Below are 16,669 nucleotides of genomic sequence, written 5' to 3'. Positions count from 1 at the left end.
ACTGCTACTAGTGCTGTTGCTACTACTAAAACTAAGTGTATTAATGCGAAAAACTTGGAAAATATTGAAACTGTATGGAGAAAACCAGAATATGCTTACAGAGGTTGTCAGGAGGATGCATCAGAGATGCTTCAGGAAGGGTTGATGGTAGTACGTTTAAACTTTCAGCGTGTCTTGAAGGGGATTTTGAGGGAGCCAAAGATGCTAAGCGCATACTGCTACTATTGCTACAAAAATTATTGCTACTACACAAGTATAAGAGCATTAAGGTGCTGCTATCGGTGCTGAGACTACTGCTACGTCTGATCTTCCGATTTAAACAAATCAAAAGAGTGTAAACCGTATCCATGTTGTTAAAGAGTAAAGATAGTTTTTTTTGAATAATATTATGCTTTTTTTTCAGGTGAACTTGAGGAAGTGTAAAATTAAATTAAACAATTCTATATGTGTTCGGATTAAATATTGGCGAAAAAGTTTTTCTAACATACAAATAGCAAGCCAAACTATGGATTTTTATAGAAAAAATGAAAAGATATAAAGTTTTTTTTTTCATCTATGAGAAAAATGAGCAAATATAACGTCAAATAATCTTCCAGCGCAAACTACCACAAATCACCATCAATAAAAAATGAAACCCAAAAGAAGCAGACATTAGAATAAATTAACGGGACAAACTAAAAACCAGTACAAATTACGTGAGTTTTGCTGACAATCCCGCGCCTTCTCAAGACCAAAACATAACTTGGACTTTACTGAAATCAAAATACATTTTAAAGTCTTCACTTTTTCAGCTTTATTAAATAGATTGTTTATAAACTTTGAGGAATAAATATCAGTATGTGTATATTCAACTGACAATCCATGGTCATTTGTTTGTTTTTATATTCTTTTTCAGTAATGCCAAATTATTTTCTGGTCTTGAGAAAGCATGGGGGTTGTCAGCCCTACACATGTATTTTTTGCTAGTTTTGAGTTTGACTCGGTTATTTATTACAATTTCTGTTCTCTTTGGGTTTCATTTATTTATTGATAGTAATTTGTGGTAGTTTTACGCTTGGAAGATTATTTGATTTTATATTCGCTTATTTTTGGTTCAATGGAGCTCTTTACTTTTTTTGAAAAGCTTATTTTGTGGAATAATTTTTTTTAATTAATTACTGAAAAGAACAGATTAATATGGATTGACCGTTTAACGTATACTGATATTCAGCCCTGAAAGGGAAGTCAAATGGAGGTAATTTTTTTAGCCTTGATGTCCAAAAGCTTAAGAATTTTCGTTTCTTTTCCACTGTTTCTTATTGCTTAGTAGAGTTCAATAAGCTTGAATTATATTTTGAATTGCTTCGAGTACGTTTTGAATTCATGATTGTTCCAAATTCTTCCAAAAGATTTATTGCACGTTCCCTGTTCTATTTATTGCAAAATACCTAATTGATGAAAAGCAGACTAATAAAAGCATTGAAATGGTGGCTTTTTCTTCATTGCTCATTTTTCATCTAGATTGTTATTATCTAAGACAACTAGAAGAAAATCCATTAATTTTTCTCCCAAAAAAATTCAACCTTGCAAACTCATATTGAGTCTGGATGTATTGCATACTCATCTATCTCAATTTTTCAGTCAGCTCTCTTTGCGGTTTAGAAAAAGATTGCTTGGCATGATAAACTGAAATAAATAGCGACTTAAAAGAGACATGAAGGCAAAAGAGAAAAAGAGCTTTCAGAAGTTTGGAATTTCTTAATAAAGCCAGACATTTTATTAAGTACTAATTGTTTCTAAAAATATTCCCAGTTAGGCTCGACAGTGTAGTAATATTTCCAAAAAAATACTCTGGTGTGTTTGCTATACACCGAAGAGTAAAGTAAATTTGTCGTCATGCTGTCGATTCTGAAAGCCTACTTTTACAGTAATTGCAAACCATTATTATTCCAATATTGGACTTTTCATATCTATCTGCCACCATTTTCAAGGGGTTTCAAATTTTGTTTTGAAATTCTCATGATTTTTTTTTTGCAATAAACATTTACCATTAAGAAAAATAAAAATAATTGTTACCATTCCTAAATCAGCTTTAAACGACATATTCTTTTCACTAGATCATGAGGAAACTGTGAACGGAAAGCTCCTTTTTCACCTCCGTTTTTCCTGGGAAAATTCTTTGATTTTCCATTAAACTTTGGTTGTGTACGCCTATCATTTAGTTTTTTGAACAAGGACAGGAACATAACCCTCTCCTTCGTTCATGCAAAATGCCACAGCAATCTTAGAAAATTTGAAGCAAAAGGGACAATGCAAAAACCAATGCAACCAAAAACCAATTATGCAAAACCAAAGGCCTTTACCTCCCTCGAGGATAACAAGTCTTAGTGCCACCTATCACAATTGATGAATATTTTGAAGCTCACAAAAGTGAGTTAAAAAACGTTTTACGATGTTTCTAGTTAACGCTGATAAGGAATACTTCTCCTCAATTTACTATTAAAAAAACAAGTTTTTTTTTTTTTTTAACAGAAGTAAAGAGGGAAAATAAGTCTAAAGCAGAGTAATAAAAAATAATAGACACTGTAATGATTAATCAGCAAGAAGTTAAAAGAAACAACTTTAATAAAAATTCAATCAATAATAAAATTGTATTTTAAACAAAAATAAAGCTAATGTTCAAATAAAAATTCGAAACGAACAGAAGTTACTAGATAATGAACGAGGAAGTCCTCTTCCAAGCGTAAAACTGCATAAACCACCATCAATAAATAAACGAAAAAAAAAACGAACAGGAGTTAACTTGAGTAGGGCTGACAACACCCATACCTTCTCAAGACCAGAACAAAATTTGCACTTTACTGAAAAAAAATGATTGTGGATTGTCAGTTTAGTATACATATACTGATATATGTTCCTTAAAGTCTTAATTATTTTTATTCATTAAAGTTAAAAAGTGAAAAAACTTTTGAAGCATTTTTTTATTTATTTAAATCATGCAACACATAACCAAGTCAAACTCAAAACGAGCAAAAATTAACTTGAATAGGGGTTATAGCCCCCATGTCTTCTCAAGACCGTGACATAATTTGCACTTTACTGAAAATAAAATACATTTAAAATGTTTTAAATTTGTTTTTACTTGTTTAAAATGTTTTTATTAGATAGAAGGAGGGGGAGGCCCCCCTTGAACTCCAATTAGAACGCGAAAGTCATTCACGCTCTGCTGAAAGCATATATTTTAAGCGATTTCAAAGCGACAAAGAAATACAAGATGGACTTCTTGTAGGTAAAAACTCAGGGCCATAGCCACAGTAAAGGGCTTGCCTGTATTAAAGTCACCCTCCCCCCATTCATGTCGCGCAAAGGTTAAACTCTACTCTTGAAAAGCTGCAAAAATACTATAAACTAATCTTAACGCGATTTGTAAAGTTTTTTTGTAACCCCCCCCCCTCAAACAAAACACCCGAAACAATGCATCCGAAGTGATGGGTATTAATGTGCTTCTACGCCACCCACACTTTGCTCAAATGTTCTATTCTACTCATAAGAAAACTAGAAAAATGCAAGTAAATAAATGTTGATGCGTTGTTTAAGTTTTTTTTTTGTTGACACCTCACTCAAAAAATCATAGCCTCTCCCCAAAATTGATCCTAGATATAGCCATAAAAATAAACCAAACTATTCAAAATGCATATTGTTTTCAATGAAATGCAGTTTAGAGTTCGTAAAATGAAAGAAAAGCAAAAGCACCGTTTTTTGTAAAAATTGATTCGACCTGGGATGTCATTTTTGTTGTTGCGTTGTGGTTAATGTTATGACAAAGGAAAAATAAATTAATTTTTAAACTAATTATTAAATAAAACAATAATGATTAAAAATTCAAATTCAAATAACAATCGAGATATTAGGCAGCGCTATTGCGCTGCCTATGATCATCTTCCCATTTAAGTGTTCACTTGAAGTTCCAACTAAACACCCAAACTAATTCTTAAGATACGCTATTTTGATAATTTGCATGCACATAGCGTCTTTTGATTTCGTTCGAATTTCCTCTCAATACTGTAAATGGGGTAGTCTGGTAGTAGTAGTGGTGCTAGTTGTAATAGTATTGGTAGCAGGAGAAAACTGCATTTTGATCATATCCCTTATAATTTCCTAAATTTTCCAAGTTAATATACTCAGTTACTCCTTTGTTACACCCGTTTTGACATTCCTTATACACATAACCTATAATGATTTAGTTCAACATTCCCCTCAACATTCTCTGAAAGGATTACCTGAATGCCCTTCGTCTTTTTGGAAAGTTAAGTTCTACCATGCATACCTTTCTTAATAATATATACTATATGTAAACAATAAACGAATTGCCTAGGTTATACCTACCTTTCAACAAGGCTGAACAAATTAGATCTATTAAAATTTCGATTGGATATTTTTAGGAAATAATAAGCTTGGGGCGGGCTGGCTGATTGCCCTCAATTGGTTTTTAGCCCTTAAAAAGGGCATTAAAACTTCCGACTTCCAATCAAATGAGCTCCATCCGATCCAAAGCTTATACGACGACCCATTCCATAAAAACCTTATATACTCCAGGCCATAACTTAAACCCTTGCCCATGGGCTCTAGGGGATTGTGTTCACCCTAAAGACATTGCTATGTGATTTTTGAACTTTTGGTAACAAAATGGCTATCTCAAAGTTTCAATTGAATGCGTTTCGAGAAAAGAGGGCGTCAGGGAGAGGGTGGGGGGCTAGTTGCTGTTCATCATATTTGACTCCTAAAAGGGAACTAGAACTATACATTTTCAACCAAATGAGTTTCTTCTAAAGCTCACACGACTATTCCTTCTATATAAACCTTATATTCCTCTCGGGTATAGCTTACAATCCTTACCCCAAGACTCCGAAAGATTCTGTCAACCCCAGAGGCCTTATTATATGATCTTTGGACTATTTTTGAACAAATGGCTATCTCAAGGTTTCTATTGGATGTATTTGTGGAATATACGACGGGGGGGGGGATCACTTCCCTCCGATAACTTCAAATCATAAAAATGAAACTAGAACATTACGACCACCCTTTCCGTAAAAACCTGATATGCCCTCAGGGCATAGCTTACAACCCTTTTGCTGACGGCTGTGGGGCTGAGGGTTCATCCTCAAAGACATTATTTCAAGAACTTACAACAACGCTGAACAAAATGGCTACCTCAAAATTTCGATTAGACGTGTTTTGGAAATTTATGGGCGTGGGGGAGGGGATTTTTGCCCTCCAATCACTTTACTATTGAAAAGGGCACTAGCCGATTCAATTTCCAATCGCCTTTTTCGAAGTTTCTAAGACAACAAATGGGTATCTCAAAATATCTATCAGATGCATTTCGAGAAAATACGAAGTTTGGGGAGGGGTATCCACCCTCTGATCACTCTGAATCTTCAAAATGCCATTAAAACTTCTGGTTACCATTCCAAGGATCCCCCTTTGAAGTTTATACGAACACTTTCTATATAAACCTCATGTGCCCCCAGGGCATAACTTACAACTCTTGCCCTGAGGGCTGTGTGGGACTAGTCATCCTCAAAGACATAATATCTGGAAACTTCAAATACGATGAACAAAATGAATGTTTCAAAATTTTGATTGGATGTGTTTAGGGAAATGGTGGGCGTTGGAGGGGTTTAGTTGCCCTCCAATCACTTTGGACTAGTAAAAAGGGCACTAGCCCTTTCAATTTCCAATCGAATGACCACCTTCTGAAGTTTTACGACAACTTCTTCGATACAAAGTGTCCTAGCCTCAACTCCCCCCCTCCCAGAAAAAGGATAAAAAATTTACCATTGTGCCCACATCGCTCTTTCCTTAGGCAGCGCTATTGCGCTGCCTCGATTACTATTAGCAACCCGGGCTAATAGTAATCGCAGCTCTAAAAAATGAGCTCTGACAATAATAAAACTCAAAAATCTAATTTTTATGGTGATTCCAAACCTATAAATTTCGTCAAGTTTAAAGCTACCCGTCAAAAGCTGCGAGCTAGAGAGAATTGCCTTACCAATCATCCTATCATGCGCGTCTTTGTTTCATTTTCCCAGGGGTTCTGGTATCGAACCAATACTCCTGGGAAATTGGGAGAAGGTTCACTCAAACGGAAATTAAATGTTGTAGCGCTCTTTTTAATTAGTCAAAAAAAATTATACAAATTGACTTTTCTTCCGTTTCGAGGCACCGGATTACGATTTTCACCGAAGGAGGGCGAAGTTACATGTCGATTGAAAATTATTAGGTTGCTAATCGATTTAAGAATATCAGAAAACTAAACAATTCAGTCATAGTCAGAACGTCTAAAGACTGAGTATAAGAGTCAGATTCTATGCTTCAAATTAGTTGGACCGTGGGTACTGTGTCACGAAGCAATTTAAGGTTTTTGTCGTGTTTTTTTTATGCAGCACTTCTTGTTTTGCGGAAGACAACAAATAGTCCGGTTACAGATAATTAATGCAAGGCTCTGAACATTCTAATTTGAACTACTATATGGACATTGCTTCATAGACTAAAAATATTGAAAAAAACTAGTCAATCAAATGTCAAAGGATCCCACTAGTTTTTGCTGCGTAACTAGAAGACTTGAAGATGAATTCTCAACAGAACAAATTAAGCTTTAAGACATTGAGAAAACAATTTATTAACAACTCAAGGCAACACTGATTTGCAATCCCAAAATATTATAAAGAAAGCAGTAACGCGTAAATAGGTTCAACGACTACAAAATGTGCATATTCCAACAGTAATATATTGCCTTTACTCCAACAGATACAAAATTTGGATATACCCTAGACCTCATTTGCATATACCCGAGACCTCATCTACTATGGGTACGAGCAGTATACCTCATTTGCATATTACAACCGATACATATGCCAATACTCCACCAGGTACCTCATTTGCATATTGCAGTCGGTATATACTTAATATCCAATAATCCCGTGACAATTCTATGTATAAATTTTTATCTGTGCTTGAACGAAGCAGGTTTACAATATAACCAGCATCGAATTTTTTCTTCACAACCTTTTCACTAGAATATAGTTCAAGAAAAGTGTCGAGTGTATTATGATCTCCTCGATGAACTTCCTGAGGGCTAAAGTTGGGCACAGATTTCATTTAACATATGATATGGTTACAAATCGTAAAGGAATTTTATCATTTGACAATCAACGTTTTAATTAAATTAGACTTCCCGAAAAGTGTTATTACCAATCAGCAAATTCTGAAAACATTAAAGGAACTTAGCAGTCTAACATTAAAAGAAGAAGAAGAAGATTTTAAATCAATCTTGGAAAATACTAGGAAACCTGCCGCTAATGCGAATAGTAGTAGTAGAAACAAGGATTTTCAGACACCAGTGGTGGCGAGACAAAATCGAAGAGGTTTTGATATCAACTCATCACTACTACCACCAGCCGCTAGCATGCAAAAGGGTAGCAGACATTACACTACGTGTTTATGTTCAAAATGGTTTAATGGTTTAATGGTTTTGAAAATTGTTTATGAAAATATCGGTAAAGTGGAAGTCTAAGTTCCCCTAGAACACTTTATAAAGTCACTGGAGTTGAAAAGAAGTTAGCGAGAGAGTATCTACAAAATAAACCATGTTACAATTTACATCGAAATCATAGGGTTCGTGGTAATCACTATTGAAAAACTAAAGGCTTTTTCCCACTAAACATAATGCAAGTAGACCTTTTAACTCTAAATGAGATTCAAAGGCATCAAAATAAAACATACAAACATATTCTACTTGCAATCAGTGTCTTTAGTCGATATGTATATGCTACTTCATTGCGGACAAAGACAGGTGTTGAAGTTGCTAAACCTATAGAAAGTATTCTTGATCAAGGTTGTTAAAAATTCAAACCGATCAAGGTAGTGAATTTGTTAATCCACATGTAGAGAAGGTATTGTTGAAACATAATGCAACGCTCTATCATAGTCATAGTCCTATAAAGGTTGTGTTGGCCGAAAGATTATTAAGAACCATTCGACTTTTAATTTCAAGATATTGCATATTGAAAAATACTGCTGCTTTTATTGAAGATTTAGATAAAACCATGCAAATTTAAAATCACACCCTAATCAATCCTTGTCCAGCTTTAGCCCTCAGGAAGTTCATCGAGGAGATCATAATAGACTCGACACTTTTCTTAAACTATATTCTAGCGAAAAGGTTGTGAAGAAAAAATTCGATGCTGGTGATATTGTTGGAATTAATAGAACTACTAATATTTTTGAAAAGGAGAATTACTTATGGTCCGGAGAAGTTTTTAAAGTGTCAAAAATTCTAGACATTAAACCTGTAACATATTGTCTGCGACAAACCAAAGATGAAGAGATTCTTGGTGGTTTTTATGACCATTAACTTCAAAAAGTTAAAAATAATGGTGAAATCTATCAATTGAAAAGATATTAAAGAGTCCTAAACACAGGGGTAAGAGACAGTTGCTTGTTTGTTGGCTAGGATATAACTCTGATTTTGATTCTTGGGAAGCAGTTAAAGACATAAATAATGCCAAATGATTTCTATGTGACATTCATGCTCAATATCTCTGATCCACTCTACAATAATTTGAATAAAACAAGTGATTTCTGGACAAAACTCTCTCCCACTATCGAATTTAATGGCGAGTAAGAAGTTGCTCTTGTTGATTATATTCTCCAAACACATATGATATCCTAAGAAAAGATGAGTACATATGACATAAAAGTTAGACCACAAGATTGGCCACTCATTAGTGAGCATTGGATAGAAACAATGAACTCAGGTAAATATCCCTTTGTCACAATTCAATACAAAAAATGAGGTAGCATGAATAATTCTTGTCGTAATATCAATACCAAGATGTCTAATAAAAAATGGCATTCGTTTTTCCTTATATTGATTGCTATGTTGCTAATCTTATTCCAAGAGAAGTGGGTCATAGAATGAACTAATTATAAAGGTCGTTCATCAATTCCAGGCTATGGTCTTGGTAGTTAGTTTACTAAGCTATTTTTCTCTGCACCCTTGGCTAAAAAATACATTGTACTGGATGCCTTGGATTTTGCATCCTCTACAATGCAAGATTGGGGCTCTGGCAAGAATTTAAAAAAAAAAGTATTTCGGCGAGCGAAAAATCTTAGGTTCTACTCGGGTTAGAAACTAAAGATATCACTCTTGCCAAAGAAAAAGAAACCAAGGAAGAAAATTTGGTAGATCAAAAAAGGATTTATTTTCCAAGACTGAAACGGCGTGTATACCATACAAGGATTCCCATCGATCACTTTATCTTTAAATCTATTCAATGCGGAAAATTCTACCCACAACAACCACTCTCCGAAAACATTCATTTTCGAATTTATTCCGATGAAGATTATTTCGTTAATATGTCTTTCACATTTATAGATTTGCCTGTGGTAGTCAAGAAATATGACAATAAAATCCCAAGTCTTGCTGATGGAATATCTTATGAAAATTGTGTATTGCATTACTTTTTTCGACAGATCAGTGTCTACATAAATGGAACCTTGGTGAGAACTAGCAACTGTCGCACAAATTTTACGATTATGCAGTTTATGTTGATGACACCGAAATTATACGAGGAATTGAGAGGTTCAGCCAATAGATTTGAATATAAGACAAACACAGACACTACATATGCACTTTTGAGGGCAACAACTAATGAGTTACATTCAGTTGGGAAAATAAATCACGAGATATTTAATATACCCTAATAGTTACCACCGAATGTTAAGGTGGAAATAAAATTAACGTTTGCTCCATCTAATTTCATTTTACGAAAGAAACTTCCTACATCACCCGATTTTTTTCTTATCTAGGCAATACTTTAGGTACGAAAGCAACAGGTTATGAGTTTTGTTGCTTTGGCAGTGGAAAAACTGAAAGCTAGTGGAAATAATATCAAACTACTTGTTCCTCATAGAATCATTAATAAGCGTCATATTGCCACGGGTTCACGCAACTTCACCGACTCTTCACTCATCAATGGTGAAATTCATTCAAAACTAGCATTGGTATTTGTAAAAAGTGCTAGTGGCATAGGATCGAGGACAAGTTCCCATACTAATTTTCTAGTGTTTGGACTTTCATGTCTTGAATGTAAAGTAAATGGAATCTCACTCTACAATTTATCCTTTGATATATCCTATCGGATATTGTATGAGTTGACAATGAAATCTCTAGATCAAGATTCACAACTATTTAAAAAGGGTATAACCGATAGAATGTTTGTAAAAAACTCATGGTATCTTTGTATTGGACTTGTCTGCCACTCAAGATATGAATGTTGTGTAAACGGAGAGTGTACGTTTAGAGTATACCCTTGCCGAGCCATTAGCTGAGAGTTTTTGCATTAATTTCATTAAATACATTTTGAAACAGTAAACTCCCGAAGGCAGTCTTCTACTAGACCTCACACCTTGAACACAAATTAAATAATCAGCGTATTTAATATGGATCTGTACATGTCCAAATGCAAACCCCATTGTACTTAGTTTTTTTACCTTTTTTTTCATTTCGATTATATTAAATTCCATTCTTGGCTTCTTTTAATATATTACATTTAAAATTCCGCTTTATATTCACTCAGTGTAGAAAACTTATCATACTGTAAACCGGCTTCATTCAAGCACAGATAAAAATTTATTCATAGAATTGTCACGCGATTACTGGATATTAAGTATATACCGACTGTAATATGCAAATGAGGTACCTGCCGGAGTATTGGCATATGTATCGGTTGTAATATGCAAATGAGGTATACTGCTCGTACCCATAGGAGATGAGGTCTCGGGTATATGCAAATGAGGTCTAGGGTATATCCAAATTTTGTATCTGTTGGAGTAAAGGCAATATATTACTGTTGGAATATGCACATTTTGTAGTCGTTGGACCTATTTACGCGTTACTGCTTTCTTTATAATATTTTGGGATTGCAAATCAGTGTTGCCTTGCGTTGCTAATAAATTGTTTTCTCAATGTCTTAAAGCTTAATTTGTTCTGTTGATAATTCACCTTCAAGTCTTCTAGTTACGCAGCAAAAACTAGTGGGATCCTTTGACATTTGATTGACTAGTTTTTTTTTCAATATTTTCAGTCTATGAAGCAATGTCAATATAGTAGTTTAAAATTAGTATGTTCAGAGCCTTGTATTAATTATGTGTAACCGGACTATTTGTAGTCTTCCGCAAAACAGGAAGTGCTGCACAAAAAAAACATGGCAAAAACCTTAAATTGCATCGTGACACAGTACCCACGGTCCAACTAATTTGAAGCATAGAATCTGACTCTTATACTCAGTCTTTAGACGTTCTGACTATAACTGAATTGTATAGATTTCTGATATTCTTAAATCGATTAGCAACCTAATAATTTTCAATCGACATGCAACTTCGCCCTCTTTCGGTGAAAATCATAATCCGGTGCCTCGAAACGGTAGAAAAGTCACTTTGTATAATTTTTTGACTACTTAAAAAGAGCGCTACAACATTTAATTTCCGTTTGAGTGAATCTTCTCCCAATTTCCCAGGAGTATTGGTTCGATACGACAACCCCTGGGAAAATGAAAAAAAGACGCACATGATGGGAAAATTGGTAAGGCAATTTTCTCTAGCTCCCAGCTTTTGACGGGTAGCTTTAAACTTGACGAAATTTATAGGTTTGGAATCACCATAAAAATTAGATGTGCTCTAGGAAAAAGTAATAAATAACACATTGAACCATAGGCAACGGTAAAACGTTGCCTCTGACCAATGTAGGACGTAATTAATCAACTGAATCGGGATAAGAAGTGTTTTTAAAGCAAAATAAAACTTTATCGTTCATTTTGAGTCATAATGTCACTCTTTACTTTCATTTGAAAAAAATTGATTTCTTGTGAATATCTACTAAAGTCTAGAAGGCAAAAGCATACAAGAATATTAAAATAGCTTACAGAGTAGGATCCATCGTGTTTGGGCCATGTCTTTTATCTCCTTCCCATGATGGTTTGACAGTCATGGATGTATTTAAATTAGCCGTGGCAGCAGTCTTCTTCTTCTTGGGCCAGAGCCGTGTCTGACAAAGGGCACGAAATCCACATACCTTTCCCGCTTGAACTTCTGAAAATAGCTCGTCCCACTCAAAAAGCCAATGCTGGAATAAAGCAGTCCAAATGAGAAAAAAAAATAAAAGGTAATTTTGAAGGAAGCCATTAGGAAATAATTTAAGTAATATAAAACAAAACAATATATACCTTAGGAAAGATTGCACCAAACAGAACAAAACACTCACATCCACCTTGGGAAAATAGTCATTAAGACGTTCAGTAGAGAAACAATAAGGTTTAACTAGAGCAAATTGGCACAGAAACATTTTTATACAGTAAAACAATTTAAAAAATGGTGTACACCATGTCAAAATACAAGACTCCACCATTACCTCTGGAAATACAATTTATTCTTGAAAACAATATATATATATATATATATATATATATATATATATATATATATATATATATATATATATATATATTATATGAAGGTTCCTTGTCTTTCAAAGAAGAACAGGGTGCATGCGAATGGCATCTTTCAACTAAGGATGGAGATACCCAGAAGGGGATGACCCCTCCTAAATATTTTACACTATAAAAAATCGAGGCACATTCAAGAAAAGATAGTTTTTCATATTTTACTTGGGTTTTGCCCATAGGGACCAAACTTTTATTTATCAGTATCCGTTAAGTTGTCTTTTTCATCAGAAATGCGAACTCCCATACCGGCTTCGTGTCCATTGCTATTCCAAGCACTCCTTGTGAGCTGCTCTAATTTCTCAGGCGGCCTTGAGCTCAAATGAAACAAAAATTTTGATTATAAAAAGAAAATTTTTAACTTCAGTTTAAGCTTAATAATTAACTCACAACCTAGAGTTGCCGTCAGACAGCAAAAAAGAAGAACGAAAAAAGGTTCATAGTTCTTCCTCGAAGAATTCACCGCCATCTTTTCCAGTTTGAATATTGCAGCACAAAAAATCTTTCACGCGCAATAGTGCATGTCAGGTTGTTTATGGGCACTGGTCGCAGTTGCAAATATCGCAGTCACATTTCTATGACAAGGGTTAGTGCAGTAATTGGTTTCTTCTTCTTCTTGTGCTTTTCTCTTGTTTGTTTTTTTCCTCTGCTTCATCTTATCATATTATGTGAATGATGACCGTTCAATAAATAGATAAATAAATTGTCAGTCAAAGTTTTGATATATTCAATAAGGAATTAAACAGTATCTTTTTTAAATGAAATCTAAGAGCGAGATAGATATTAACAAAAAACAGAAGTTATCCTCTATAGGATAAAGCAGAGATTCTGATCCAGAGCCTCCCCCTTCATTGGGTTAAATTTTTACTAGTGCTTAACTGATAGTTTTTTGAATGCAACGAATATGACTGCTATTCCCTGATGTCTCGAGAAAGAGCACATTCAGATGTTTTGCTTTTGAAAATAGTAAGTTATTTTTGTTTCAAAGGAGGAATTACCCCTTGCCTACCTCTTTATCTTTACAGTCAACTTTCCATCACGGTACTTTAATATTTTTCGTCTTAAAAACCATTGTTTTTTCAATGAGAGTCCAAGCTCCACAAAATACAGCTTTTAGAACAATGGGTAGGTATGTCCAGGATGTGCATGACACCTGTGCTTGTTTTAGGTCCCTAAAGCTCCTTAATGTAGGTCAGATAAGATATTACCAAGCTGCAGTATTGTTCAGTATTTGTGCAGTATTAGTATATGAATAGTTTAACCTCTGATATTTTTAAGAGTTTTTATCAAATTAATAGTGACCTGCGTAATTATGGAACTAGACAAAATGATAATATAGTTGTTGATTTGCATCGTGGCACCAAGTCTTCATTTTGAATGAAACCCCTGGGTCCATGTGTATGGAATGACCTACCATTGAACATTAGGGCGGCAGAACAAGTACCTCAGATTAAGAAGAATTCAAAAGATTGCTTTTTTGGGTTGGGGGGGGGAACTATGTTGAAATTTACTATGGCTGGTAGGTTGGGTAGGAGAGGAAGAGGAGCCGGAGAGGTAAGGGTGGATTGGGAAGGGTTAGGGTGGGCATGGGTTAAGATGGGATTGGGAGGGCAGGAAGGGGGAGTTGAGTATTGGAGAGTGATGAAGACTCGATTCTTTTTTATTATTTTTCTTTTATATTTTTATTTGTCTATTATTATTTTTAATTCAGTTATTTGTTCTTCTATTTTTTCACATATATAGGTTATGTTTTAATTATTATTATCATTTCTTATAACAGTTTTAATTAAATAGTTGAGGTTTAAATAAATAGTTAATAGTTGCGTGGACTTTTGCGTGACCGCAAACCCCCATAGGTTTGCTCCAGCGCGAAAGTGTTGTTTGATTTACTTATTTTGTGAATGTGGGATAATAAACTTACGAACTTTTAAAAAATAAGAGGAAGCCCTAACTTTCCTCAGCACCCATAATGCACGCTTAGTCGAATTGAACTCCTCCAAATTTTATAGAGGTTTGATGTTGTAGCACCTCCTGTTTGTGCTAACAATGCTTTTTGTGAGGTTTTAGGTGCCCCCTCCCCTTCCATAAACAAATCCACCAGCATCCATTCTTATTGTTGATGTACAATTATTCAACCGAATAAACCTGAATAATTGCAGACTGAATAAATCCTTAGAGACAAATAAGTCGCTAAGTGCCAGTATGTCTTCTGAGACAGTACCTACTATTTGGCCTGACCAGCAACAAAGTAATTTAATGATAGAATGCACATCTCGTAACTGATGAACAGGTATTGTAATGATGCTCCTTCAATAAAAGTGCGTGCATTGTTGTGTTTCAGCTAGGCTTTGACAACTTAAAACACAAAGCTGAGAACCACAGACGAGATAGCTTCGTTGGTAAACGTTGAAATGTCCGCACAATTGATTTTCCCGGAGGATTCTCCATGCTAAGAATTGACAAAACCATATTTTGATCCCAAAATTTGTTGCTTTCGTCGAGTCTACTTACAGTGTAAGTTTCACACCGGTTGACAAAAAAAAAACAACAGTGTTTGTCCTGTGTCAGGGTTTCACGAATAGACTCCTTAATTTTAAAAATATATTTTTTAATCTTTTAGGACTGTACGTTTCAAAATACATAACCAGGAAGTTACTAGCCGACTAGTGACAAAATAAATTTCTCCCTATTTTGGGCATCACGAAAAAACAAAATTCAGATACCTTATTACCTTATGATCTTTAGGAAATGTTATAATTGTCTTTGAGGTTTCAACGTCTGTATCTACATACCCTGTAAGTCTGGTCCAGTCGGAGAAAAACTTTTTTTGATACTATTTTAAGTGTTGTATTTACATATAGCGAATCTTCATAATATTTCCATTTCATTCTGATCTACGTGGCCCTGCCTACATCTTCCGTAAGTTGCAAATCTATGAGATACGAACAAAAGCGTTCATCGCAACCATGATGAACGTTGTTTTGAGCTGATAAGAAAGACGACACATAAGGTCCTGTTTCTGAACTTGCGATTTTTTTTTTAGTCTTTCTAACTGGAAAAATCAAAATATACAAAGTAAAGAAAAAAATGTTCAAAGTCTTTGGTGATTATAAAAAAAATGTGGTCCCATTCTAAGCGAAACATTTTTTTTTCAGTGTTTTTCGTTTTTCTTTTTGTACATGAAGGCACTCCGAAAAGCAGATGAAGATTTGCTAGATTTTTTCAAGAGAATTTGTCTACAGATTGTTCTGGGTATCCAGCTCCTCGTCTGGGATGGGAGGACGTCATAAAGAAAGATTTAAGGGAAACGGGAACTTCCTGGGAGGGTGTAAAGAGGGAAGATTCGAATACACGGGGATTGAGGAGGAGCGTGAGTAGCTCTGTTGGCCTCAATCGGCTTTGTGCTGCGATGAGCTGTTAGTATTAGTAGTAGTATTAGTAGTGATAGTAGTAGTATGAAGCTACCCTTGACCTAATAGCTTACTAACACAAGTTTTTAGCTTTCATGTAAAATTGTTGGTCCTGGGACAAGCTAATAGGAGGCTCGCACCTTTTCCTCTTTCCCAAATATGATGTTTTGAGTTTCCCTGCTCCCCAAAACACTTTCTGAAAGAAAAACAAAATTCCCCTTATCGTTTCCGAGACATCAAAGTAGCTCTATTTGATAGCGGAGGCCAATATATTGTCTTTTGACTTACCTCACTAAATCAGCTTGAATAGATTGATTGTTCCCCATTGGCTAATAGTTCCAACATTTTTAAGCGTATTGGAGACATATGTTTTTACCCCAACGTCTTCTCCCTCTAAATACAAAACCTGGAAAATCATCGCCTCCTCTCTCGTACCCTCCCATTACAGCCAAAAACTTCAATTCCTCCCCCAAACTATTCCTGATATAATAAAGATATACGCTATTCTGATAAAATTAAATAAAAAAAATTTTTCATCTGAAAGTAAGAACCAACATTAAAACTTGAAACGAACAGAAATTGTTACGTATATGAGGTGCATTGCCCCCTCCTCAACACCTCGATCTTCATGCTAAAGTTTTTTTAATATTTAAAAAAAGCTCCTTATTGTTCAAATTAAGCAGCCTTTGTGTTTCAGGAGTTGTTCTTAAAGAATTG

At 34.8% G+C, this 16,669-nt stretch overlaps 1 protein-coding gene across 2 annotated transcripts in view; it reads right to left on the bottom strand.

The window, feature by feature from the left end:
- Window positions 1-16,669, bottom strand: part of LOC136039387 (uncharacterized) — a 96,592-nt gene that overhangs the window by 53,242 nt on the left and 26,681 nt on the right. For both annotated transcript variants that reach the window (XM_065723070.1, XM_065723071.1), the window contains exon 4: window positions 11,967-12,166. In XM_065723070.1, coding sequence (XP_065579142.1) covers window positions 11,967-12,166 — 200 coding nt within the window. The remainder of the gene's footprint in view (window positions 1-11,966; window positions 12,167-16,669) is intronic.

The sequence above is a fragment of the Artemia franciscana genome, chromosome 19 (genome assembly GCF_032884065.1).
Source record: "Artemia franciscana chromosome 19, ASM3288406v1, whole genome shotgun sequence".
Lineage (NCBI taxonomy): Eukaryota > Metazoa > Arthropoda > Branchiopoda > Anostraca > Artemiidae > Artemia > Artemia franciscana.
This window is presented reverse-complemented; position numbering and strand designations above follow the sequence as displayed.